At 43.3% G+C, this 11,751-nt stretch overlaps 1 protein-coding gene and 1 pseudogene across 2 annotated transcripts in view; both read right to left on the bottom strand.

Annotated features, from left to right (window-relative positions):
- The window catches only part of LOC111651024 (calpain-1 catalytic subunit-like), a gene marked incomplete at its 3' end in the record, with an annotated part of 11,896 nt that extends 5,601 nt beyond the window's left edge, over positions 1-6,295 (bottom strand). The window contains exons 1-6 of the mRNA XM_023400987.2: positions 5,970-6,295; positions 4,515-4,544; positions 4,094-4,334; positions 3,607-3,676; positions 1,164-1,282; positions 226-359 (exon numbers count right to left, since the gene is read on the bottom strand). Coding sequence (XP_023256755.1) covers positions 226-359; positions 1,164-1,282; positions 3,607-3,676; positions 4,094-4,333 — 563 coding nt within the window. The remainder of the gene's footprint in view (positions 1-225; positions 360-1,163; positions 1,283-3,606; positions 3,677-4,093; positions 4,335-4,514; positions 4,545-5,969) is intronic.
- A 1,821-nt stretch (positions 6,296-8,116) lies between these two features.
- LOC111651023 (calpain-2 catalytic subunit-like) overlaps positions 8,117-11,751 on the bottom strand; it is a 6,773-nt pseudogene continuing 3,138 nt past the window's right edge. The window contains exons 9-12 of the transcript XR_015436898.1: positions 11,640-11,718; positions 8,819-8,935; positions 8,400-8,458; positions 8,117-8,313 (exon numbers count right to left, since the gene is read on the bottom strand). The product of XR_015436898.1 is annotated as a calpain-2 catalytic subunit-like (transcript). The remainder of the gene's footprint in view (positions 8,314-8,399; positions 8,459-8,818; positions 8,936-11,639; positions 11,719-11,751) is intronic.

Here is an 11,751-nt window from a genome sequence, read left to right as displayed (position 1 = left end):
CACACACACACGCACACACACGCACGCACACACGCACGCACACACACAAACACCCACACACACAAACACCCACACACACATACACACACACACACACACACACACACACACACACACACACACTCTTCATGTGTCTGTAAGATCTCTAACCTGCGACAGCAGCTGTCTGCAGTGAAGCAGCAGTTCAGAACCTGAGAACCTGGTGTTGGACTGAGGTGGTCTTACTTGGCGTAGGCCTTCTCCAGCAGAGCGCTCCAGAACTCGCTGCCTTCAGCTGAGTGGACAAACATAAGCTCTCCATCTTTGACAGGCAGACGGTCGTCGATCACTACGTCCACCCACTCCCCGAACTGCCAGAACTAGAACCAGAGACAGAGACAGAGACAGAGACCGAGGACTTAGACCAGCTGTCTGCAGGGACCATCAGGACTACAGGAAGTGAGCTGGACCACCGTCTCTTGTGGTTAAACGTGTCTCTGATCTCTCTCTCTGTACCAGAGGAAGTTTTTCTGTGTGCCCCCCAGGAGAGATTGTCATGACCCCCAGTTAATCAGAAAACATGAAACCTGGTCTATTCAAAACAAACTACAGTTACTGTCTCTTTAATGCCTCCTACTGGCAGCTGTGGGAAACTTCAACAGAACGTTCCTTATTGAGGTCTAGTGTGTAAACATTGAATCTCAGATCCATCTCAAAAGTCATGTTTATCATTTATTATCATCTACGTTGCCACTGTTTGTGAAGCTTTTAAACACACCACTGTTGTATAAAACTGAGATCCAACATGGATGCCTGAGGTACACCGTCACCTACCAGCAGGACTCCAGCCTTCACATAGATTCATTCATATCTTCATATCTGCACAGTGAAACACAACATTGACATGTTGGATTATATAAATATACCAGAATATTGTCAATAAACCAAACTGATCAATAACCAGCAACAGGATCAAAGAATGAATCTGTCAAGATGGAGGCAGAGTGTTAAAGATGACTCATTATGATAATGAAGGATGAGGAACTCTGATTGGCTCTAAACCCAGAGCTCTGAGAGAAATTGATGTCACTCTCTGTTTCCCATGATCAAATCACAAACTGTCCAATTCTACCTGAAGGTATCATTCCACACAGCTGAGTGGGTGCAAACAGGTGGAGTCTCACCTGGAAGTGGAAGATGCCAGTGTATTGGTGGTTGAAGCTCTGACCGTGAGGAACGACACGATGCAGCAGCCGCTCGTTCAGAGTCAGAGAGCCAATAGCAGCGAGCAGCCAGCAGTCTCCTGTAAGACAACCACAGTTAACACTTCAACTGCCTTCACCTGATACTTCATTCACACCTGACACTTCAACTACCTTCACATGACACTTCAACTGCCCTCACCTGACACTTCAACTGCCCTCACCTGACACTTCATTCACACCTGGCACTTCAACTACCTTCACCTGACACTTCAACTGCCCTCACCTGACACTTTAACTGCCCTCACCTGACACTTCATTCACACCTGGCACTTCAACTACCTTCACCTGACACTTCAACTGCCCTCACCTGACACTTCAACTGCCCTCACCTGACACTTCATTCACACCTGGCACTTCAACTACCTTCACCTGACACTTCAACTGCCCTCACCTGACACTTCAACTGCCCTCACCTGACACTTCAACTGCCCTCACCTGACACTTCATTCACACCTGACACTTCAACTGCCCTCACCTGACACTTCAACTGCCCTCACCTGACACTTCATTCACACCTGACACTTCAACTACCTTCACATGACACTTCAACTGCCCTCACCTGACACTTCAACTGCCCTCACCTGACACTTAATTCACACTTGGCACTTCAACTACCTTCACATGACACTTCAACTGCCTTCACCTGATACTTCATTCACACCTGACACTTCAACTACCTTCACATGACACTTCAACTGCCCTCACCTGACACTTCAACTGCCCTCACCTGACACTTCATTCACACCTGACACTTCAACTACCTTCACATGACACTTCAACTGCCCTCACCTGACACTTCATTCACACCTGGCACTTCAATTACCTTCACCTGACACTTCAACTGTTTTCACACCTGACACTTCCAACTGACCCTCTACACGACACATTAATATGTTTTATGGTCTCATCAGCAAGAACGAAATGTCTGAACATCTGGACTGATGTCATCTCAGTATCATCTTTATTTTCTTTATCTTTAATTATCTCTAATTATCTCTTACTGATCTTTTACAAACTGATTATTTAATGATGATGACGATGATGATGATGAAAATGATGATGAAGGTGGTAATGATGATGACATGGTTATAGGAAATGTTTGTTCTGCAGACTGAACATCAGCTGACTCCATTATCAGCCTGATGGTCTGTGGGGACACACTAATGCTAAGCTAAGTGCTAACATCAACAACAACATTAGAAACTCCAACATTAGATTGCTAATGTTTCCTGCTAATGGAGTTTCCATCCGGCAGACATCCGTTCACGGATCAATAATCTGAGCAGTACAAGGTCAGAAATGATGGGCTGAGTGCTGCCTTCAGGGGCTCCTCAAAAGATCAGAATTCTGAAACCTACTGTGACTGCACTACTGTACATGAGTGATACATTCAGACAGATGAACCTCCACCCCTCTGTAAACACTGGAGTGTGTGTTTTGTGTGTGAGCAGCATCCAGCAGGTGGAGCAACAGGGTGACAGACAGCTGGAGCTCCGCCCACTGAGAGGGAGGGGGAGGGGAGAAACTTATCATTCCTCTGCAACCCTGTGTTTACAACCACATTATACAACTACACACCCACACACACTGAGGACTCCACCCTGCAACCAAACTGTGACTCACACTCCTCTGTCTTCCTGCGTTTGTGAGGACCATGTCTGTACGAATCACACGCCTCAGAGACTCTGGTTTGTCCAGAGACCAGAGGAGAAACACACTCTCAGATCAGTTTGATGACTTCCTGTCATGTGACTCTGCAGCTGATCCTGGACCAGCAGGAGTCTCAGTGATGAAGCAGCAGGACTTCCTCTAAACAACAACTCCCATCAGCACAACAGCTCCGAACACTTCCTGGATTTATTTTAACAACAGGAGCTGCAGACACCGAGCAACACTTCTACCTATCTATCTATCTATCTATCTATCTATACTGATAACATTGTATATACATTAAATGCTGTATTTATGTAAATATATGAATAATACAGTGTGTACACAGTGTGCAGTTTATTAAGAACACCTGAGCTACAGAAAAATCTCTGTATACACTCCATGGTCCACACACACACACACACACACACACACACACACACACACACACACACACACTGTCTATCAGTCTGTTGACTCTGTTGAGCTCTGTTTACTTTCTGACACATACCACCAGTCTCTCTCCTAGCAACAGCCGTCAGGGAAGTTTGCTTTAAACCACAGACCAACCCAGAGGTCACATGACCAGCTGACAGGATGCTGCCCCAGTGCTCACTGCTGGTGCTGTGTTGACTGAGCAGGACACTACTGAGCATGTGCAGAATGACTTTTTTTATTTTGAAAGTCTGATCTTATGATACGACGGACTCACCCAGAACTCCCTGACAGATGTCTGTCCTGGTGGCTCCGCCCACGATGAACTGAGGGTCTTCTGTCAGCTCCTGAAACAGCCAATCACAAACACCCGTCGGTGGACATCACATCACATCACATTAAATCACATTACATCACATCACATCAGGCCACAGCAGAGGTCAAACTGAGGTGAGACTGTGTGTGGTGACAGGGACAGGTGTGTACAGGTGTGTACAGTAACTGAATTCAAATGTTGGTGTAATAGTGGATCCAATAATGATGGAGTGTCTGGGGATGGGGGGGCAGACACTGTGTTGCTCTGAACAACACTACAGCTCTCGTTGACTCGTCAGGGTCACACAGGAAGTCTGATTCTTCCTCAGGGACCTGGTCCGCAGTCTTTGGACCTGGGTCCTGTGAGTGTTAGGGAATTTCAGGGTTCTGGATCTCTCAGCTGGTCTGTGTTCAATCAGGTTCTACAGTAGAACAGTTCTGGTTCTTACCGTTGGTCTCTTCCACTCCACCCCTCTGGTCTTGGCGGTGAAGGGACCAAGTTCCTTGAAGCCCAGTGCAGCCGGTTCTGCGGGGAACATTGGGTCCTGGAACAGACATCCATTCTGCAAACAGTCCTCCTGTAGGACCTGGAAATCCTGGTTCAGGTAGCGGACAGCCTGCTGGAATGAACCCAGACCTCCAGCCCTCTGCCGGTCCTTCTGGATCCGCCCAGACACGCCTCCAAACATCCTGACCCACAACACGCCAGGAACCGGATCAGTGACAGATCAGCAGGATCCAGGGGTTTAGTCATGTTAGCATCATGGTTCTGTGTTTACTGCTGATTAGGTAATGTTAGCATGCTAACAGGCTAAGCTAACACAGTGAACATGTTGGACAGTGTAGCTGCTAAGAGACAAATGTTTGTACCTGATCTCTGTCTGCTGGGCTCGTAGGAAGCTGGGAGGAAACAGAGTCTGGATCAGGTTCAGGTTCAGGTTCTGGTTCTGGTTCTGGTTCAGTCCAGTTTACAGCTGAAGAGTCACATGACTACACAACAGTTTTATCACCTGCTCCAGTTTCACTCAGAGTCCGCAGAGACTCTCAGTCAGTGGACAGACAGAAGACAGTGATGAAAGCCTTTGAGTCACTGAGTGTAAGAGCTTTCTACCACTGACCCTGAATCTGTGAAGACCAGGATCCAGTCTCCAGCTGGTTCTGATGGACACTGTGTCTCACAGGTTGGACGTCTCCCTCATTTATAAGGGATAAAACTTTGATTTTGTTATTAGAGTTATTATTACTATTATTATGGAGAAATAGAACAAGTGCTCCATTTAAACTCTGATTATTGATCTAAATAATCAATTAATTCATCAATTAATTCAACCTTATTATTGGAAACTTACACACAAATACTGAACACAGACGTTAATTGTCCCGCCTACTGATCACTGAGAGTCAGTCAGCTGACTCATCACTCTGAGCTGGAGCTGCACCAACATCACTGGAGTCGGACTGGAGGCAGACTGGGATGTGAGTGCTGACTGGTTTGGTTCCAGTTCCAGTCGGTTCTCCCAGAGAACAACCAGAACATCCCTGATTATCTGTCTGTCTTCAATCAACAAAATAAAATAGTGAAAAGTGAAGACTCAAGACTTCCTGACACAAGCCTGTCAATCACCTGACAGGTATCTTCAATAACACGTCAACATTAGTTGACGTGTTATTGAAGATACGTGTTATTGAAGCCCAGGTGAACGTCTTCTCATGTGTTGATGTTCACATCACTGTCACTGAATTAATTTTTCCTTTAAAGACTAACGATCAGTGTTTCAGTCAGTCAGTACCAGTGTTTGATCTGAGCTGAGGAGAGTTCCTCCCTTTATTTCACTCCTCAGCTGTTTCTGACTGAATCAATAGATCATTCTAGTCTAGCTCCAGGTCATCAGTCTTTCACAATAATTCATTATTAATCATAATTTAATTCTTTAATAATTTTAATAAAACATATTCACATCCATATGTTCTGTGGTTTAACCGCAGCAGTTTTTACCTCTGAGGAGTTGATTATTGAAATCACCCTGACGTCAGAGTTATTGATCTACAGATGGTCGGTTTTTAAAGTGAAACGTTAAAAGTCCGCTGACGGATCATTTAACCAGCACATCGAACCACATCGATGTTCAGGCGGCGTGTGTGACGCCGCAGCTTCTCTGATTGGTCAACAAACATGATGATGTCATCAGTTCAGATCAGAGTTTCTGCTGAATCAAGGTGAAAACAATGACCCCCCCCCCGACTGTTCAGTACAGTACTGGTCTGTATTGTTCAGTACAGACCAGTACAGACCACAGCTCCCAGTCAGACATCAGATAAACTCACCGGGTGTGTCTCAGTCCTTCTCTGCCTCGGAGTCAGTCCTGTAGTCCTGTACCGGTCCTGGTCTGGTGCTGGTCTGTGGTCCGGTACAGGATGCTGTTGTGGATGCTGTGCTGCAGCAGGGAGCCCCGCCCGGTGGGAGGGGCGGAGCTACATCATCACCAACAACAGGCGAGTTAAAGAGACCAAACATCAGTGACGTCACAACAGCGACAGAGAGAACGTGCTGTTTTATTAATTTCTTGCCGATCTTCATTTATTCATTCATTCTGAGGTCTGATGCCACAGCTGGGACTCCCCTGCTGCGCTGTGACGTCACCACCGTGATCTCCTGCCCTCACCAGTCAAAACAGCTCATCATCAACACGTCTCTGTCCTTCCATCAAGAAAATGGAGTGATTTCCTTTGTCACGTGACTCTTCTGATTTCATCTCCATTTCCTGTTAGAAAAAACCCACAGACCCTCTGCCTGACAAAGATGTCCTGTGGTCATGTGAAAACTTCCAATGCAGTTTGTGGTAAAAGGTTCCCCAACACTACACAAGCCTGTGAGTACCACAGGAAGTATGATATATTATCACAGGGTGTGTAGTACAGAACCGCAGAGCCTGAGGTACAAGCCTTTGGGAAAAATACCACAGGAATTTCCTACAGGATGTATGTGGTACAGCACCCCAGGAACATGGTGCTAATAGAAATCGTATGGTTTTTATCACAGCATATGTGGGCTGGGTAATAACAGCTGGTAGATGTCAGGAGGTCTGTATGGTCAAAGACAGTACTGCACCCCTAAATCCAGGTGTTTAGACCAAGAAATTAACTTAAAGATAAGAAGAGGCTAACTCCAAGCTAACCTAAAAGCTAAATTGACCCACAAATGACATAAAATCATTTTTAGGGCATTATCTCTAACTGTTAGCATTTGAAAAAATGACAGTTGTATTGACAGCTGATACAGACAGCTGTGTCTGGTCCTGGGTGTTTTTCACTTTGCTTAGCTCAAGGACCTGGTGAGAGCAGGGGCAAATATTAGCCTAGCCTCCATTAAAAGAGGTGACTCCAACAACCCTGACAAAGGTTGTTACAACAGCAAGTAGCACTAACTAACCAAGTGACATCAATGGCCTTGATAACGACCCCACAGAGGATAAACACCTGGATCATGTCATCAGTCATTCAAAACTGAAGAAGCTTCTTGGATCAGAGGTGAAACGTCTTTAAGTGTCTACAACCAATAACCTGGATGACTGAGAATCTTCACAGACACAAACAATTACATAATTTTCTTTACATCTTTGGAAAGCACCTGGAAAACAGCCCTCTAAACATTAGCCTCTAGCTCCAGTTAGCTTTGACATCTTGAATCCTGACTCCAGTCAACTAAACCCAGCTAACTAGAATGGACTGGTTACTAGCTTTTTTGCTAGCATGATAGAATATGTAAATTAGACTTTTTGTTGCTTGGTAGCTAGCAAGCTAATGTGTCAACTAGATAAGTTCCTGAGCTAATAAGTGTTAGCAAACTTGTTATCTTTGTGTTTTGGAATTTCGGGAATTTATTGAAATAGTTCTGAACAGTCAGAAATACTTTGTAAAATTAACATTAGCTTGCTAGTAGTTGATTTTAACACATTTGTCATGTTCTGCAACTCCACCGAGATCTCACTGATTATAGTGATTAGCTGGGGCTTTAAATGAGTAAGTTTGAAATGAATATTAAATTATTTTGCTAAGCTAAACATTCTGGATGTGTCTCTGTACTGGACACTCGAAACTGATATGCATCTTCTAATGTGTTAGTTAGTTAATGTTAGCTCTCTAGCTATCAAGTGTTAGCTCCTTAGCAACCAAAGTTTGTAGTTTGGTATTTAAGGAATCACTTCTCTATTTTGAATAGTTTGAAAAAAAAAAAATCATTCAATGGGAGCTCCAAAATTAACATAAGTTGTAGGCTAATGTTAGCATAACTTGCCCAATTGTTAGATGAAACAAAAGTTATACTGCTTGGTGGTAACATCAAGCAGCTCAGCAAGCAGTTTCCGTGTGTTTTCCAGTCTTTAGCTAGCTATCCTAGGCTAAACACATCCTGGATCTATATCTGTATGGAACACACAGAGACCTGAAATTAAAATGACTGAAGCACAACAAGGTTTTGTGGATAAATTTATTGTCTTTACATCGACTGTAAGTCAGGTAGTGTATAGATAATAAAACACAAGCCTCACATATAAAACATTAGGAGTCTAAAAGAAGCGGCGGCTGTAAACAGGAATATGGCTTGCTGCTTTAACACTGAGGCTCCAGGCGAACAAGGAGTCACGGCTCAGATCATGGCGAAGTTTAACCACTGTAGTCAGACACAAAGAAAACAAATAGACTGGGTTAGACCAGGTTCTTCACACTGACTCTCAGTGTGTCTCTGTTTGTTCTCACCTGATTGAAGTTAAGTTCAATGGAGCCGCTGTCGTGAGCGTCGAGCTTCTTAAAGATCTCTGCAGAGGAAGACAGATCACACATCAGAGTTTTTCTGCCACATTTTAAAGTCACTGAGACTGACTGTATAACTAATACATATATTTCATTTAAATATCTATTAAGATTTCTTTAGAAAGATACAGTCAGGATCTGCTCTGAACTTATTGCTCTGTAATTTGACACCCAAGAAATATTAATCTGATTAATCTACAAATTATTTATTCACAATACAAAATACTAAAAATATTTGTGCACAAATTATTCTAAAATTTCCAACTGATACTCAAATCCAAAGCCCAAAACCATTAAATGAATTGTTAGCTTTCTTCTGTTAGCCATCATTCTGTGTACGTTAGCTAAATGAACTGTTGACTCACTGAACATCATCTCCAGTCTCATCAGACAACCCACGAAGTTGTCGAAGTCGACGGTCATGTCGGGGTCGGAGTATCGAGCCACCAGCTGCTGGTAGATGGTGTTGTTGAGGGTGAAACCTGGAGGAGGACCGCAGGAGGAGTTACCACGGAGCAGAGAGGAGAATACAAACACAACCAAGCTAACATCATGCTAATGTGGACGCCTGAAAAAATCTTGTTTTCTGTTGTCACTGATTTTCCGTTTAAAATACAATCAATATGAAAACACGAGGTGGAAAAGATTCAGTGAAAGATATTTTCAGATTCATCGACATTAGCGTGGACGATGCTACAGCAACAAAAGACCTACTACTGCTAACGTTACTGAGTGCACTAATGCTAAGGAAAATGTTCGTACTTATACTGATTCAATGTAAGTTAGTGGTTTCGCTTATGTGTCTGTTGATTCGTAAAATCAATATTTATAATGAAAACTGATAGAAAACATCAATCTACAACAGATGTTTTATTTACACTGTCCAAAACAAAAAAAATTGTCACAGATCAGTTTATAATCAGCAAAACATATGAAATGAACCTTCAGACTACTCTGATTTAATCCAAATCACCCAGCCACAATCTAAACTTGATTACATTTAATTATGTGATGTCAGTCTTGTCAGTCCACTACAGTCAGACTCTGAGGTGGCAATTACTGCAACACTGCTAAGCTACGTTAGTTAGCTTTTAGCAGGACCAGAGCTGGTGTTTTTTGTAGGATAACAAACTTAGTTGTTACATTTTATTTTATTAAAATGAATATTTTGAAAAGATGATAGGAAACAGATGAAACAAGTAAATTTACCTCAAGCTAATGATTTAGCAAAAGGCTAGTATGGCTAACTCAGCAGTTAGCTTTAAGTTGGCATGGTTTTCTTGTTTTAGCTGATGAATTGAATATCAGGAACAGTACGGCGGGTTTTTACAGCCCTCACGTTTTTTAGCTCAATTATTGTTTTATACAGCAGGTTAATGTTTCTGTAACAAGAACCTTTTCACATTAAAACAACAAGCTGTTTTTTATTTTTAATGACATAATTTTCTTGCTATTACTACATAGTATTTTTTATTTTTAAAAAGAAACTGTCCTTGTTAAAAACATTTTAAGGTGTTATAAGATATTATATTTCCTCAATATTACAGAAAGACAGTGTCTTATTAAACAGACAGTTTTCTCTCTGACATCCTGATCTGTGTGAAACAAACAACAGACACAGAGATGTTTTACTGTGGTTTGTTTCCTCGGACAGGACAAAGCTTCTGATGCTAACACAGATAATGCTAACACGGCTGCTCCTCAGCAGGGTGTAACGTACCATCATCATCATCATCAGTTAACTGACAGTGAAATGTGGAGGTGGAGAGAGTCCAGACAGCAGCAGCAGAAGAAACACACAAACATCATTATTTTAGTTGGAATACAGAGGAAGACAGATGTTAGAGAGGAGAGACCGAGCACAGGAAACTATTCAGATTACAGCTGTTGATAAATAAACACCTCCTCTTTGTTCCTCACGAGGCTGGGAGGAGCACAAAGTCATACCAACTGTTTAAAACAGAGGAGGACGTTTCTGCTGTGAGCTAGTGGGAATCACCATGACTCACTCATTAGCCTGGAATCTAAATCCAAACACGTTCAACTGTTTCTCTGGAAGCAGCAGAGGTCTGACGGACTGAGACAGATCTGATCAGCAGGAATCTCTCTGCTGCAGATACTGTTACTGTGAACCAGAGAGATCTTCTCTGCCGGCCCTTCACAATAAAGCTCCAGAGAAACAGGACATCACAGCTGTGATCAGCTGCTGGTAATGAGACAGTCTGACTACATGTGAACTGATACAGGCAGTTGTCATGACTCTGTCTGTGGAGACTCGGCGTCTGACATGTGATCTTGTTTCTGTCAGACCACAGTTAAGCATCAGGACTCTCTAAGTCCCTGAAGTTTCTAAGTACAGTTCCTCCTCAGTCCTCTTCACTCTGCTGAGACCAGCTGTTACTGAGGAGAGTGAAACTCTGTTTCTATGGCTGACGTCAGTTTTCATGGACAAGCTCACCCGCAGGAACCACAGTGATTGGCTGCTGAGAGAGCGTCTGTGAAAACACATGATCAACATCCTGCAGTAATAATAAAAAAACAGGTTAGGAGCTGTTTACTAAAGGAGGGAATTCTCCAAAATACATCTGTCTGCTCAGGTTTGTGTCACACAATTTTATTTACAATAAAAAATAAAAAGCTCACTTGTCATAGACGAGCTAACTAAAGCTAACAGCCTATTAGCACCTGGAACGACAGCAGCCCTTTATGATTCTTTGTGCTCTGGTGTTAGTGAGTCAGGAGTCCTGACTTCTCCCAGACCGATCGCTGCTGTCGGAGTCGCAAAGTCAGGACTGACACGCCCGTTTGTTTCAGGAGTTTTAATCACATGACTTTAAAACAAAGTTTCAACCCAGCAGTGATGAAAGTGAGCATGTGACTCTGTTCAGTCGGCCTGAGGCTGATCCACCAAACCACGTCTACACAAGCAGACCACAAGAGAACACTTCTCTAACCCTAACTGGACTGACATCCCAGTCCTGCAACATGAGCATGCACACGACAGGAAGGAAGGAGGAAGACACGGCAAAGGAACCAGAGCTGCCACAACTAATAAAGCCAATCTGGTGTGAAGTCACAAAGACCTGGTTCAGGAGAGACTGAAGGACTCACACAACTGTGATAAATATTTAATTATGATCAAAGAAATGAAAAGAAATGATGTGAGGAGAAGAGAGAACAGCTGACCTGCGTCTTTGAAGGCCACTCTCATCTCTGGCGTGCTCATGGTGCCCGAGTCATCAGAGTCATTCTTCTTGTAGATGGACTGTAGACACACACACACACACACACACACACA

Source organism: Seriola lalandi, unplaced genomic scaffold (genome assembly GCF_002814215.2).
Source record: "Seriola lalandi dorsalis isolate HSWRI2012SDOR001 ecotype SW California unplaced genomic scaffold, Sedor1 jcf7180002053111, whole genome shotgun sequence".
Classification (NCBI taxonomy): Eukaryota; Metazoa; Chordata; class Actinopteri; order Carangiformes; family Carangidae; genus Seriola; species Seriola lalandi.
This window is presented reverse-complemented; position numbering and strand designations above follow the sequence as displayed.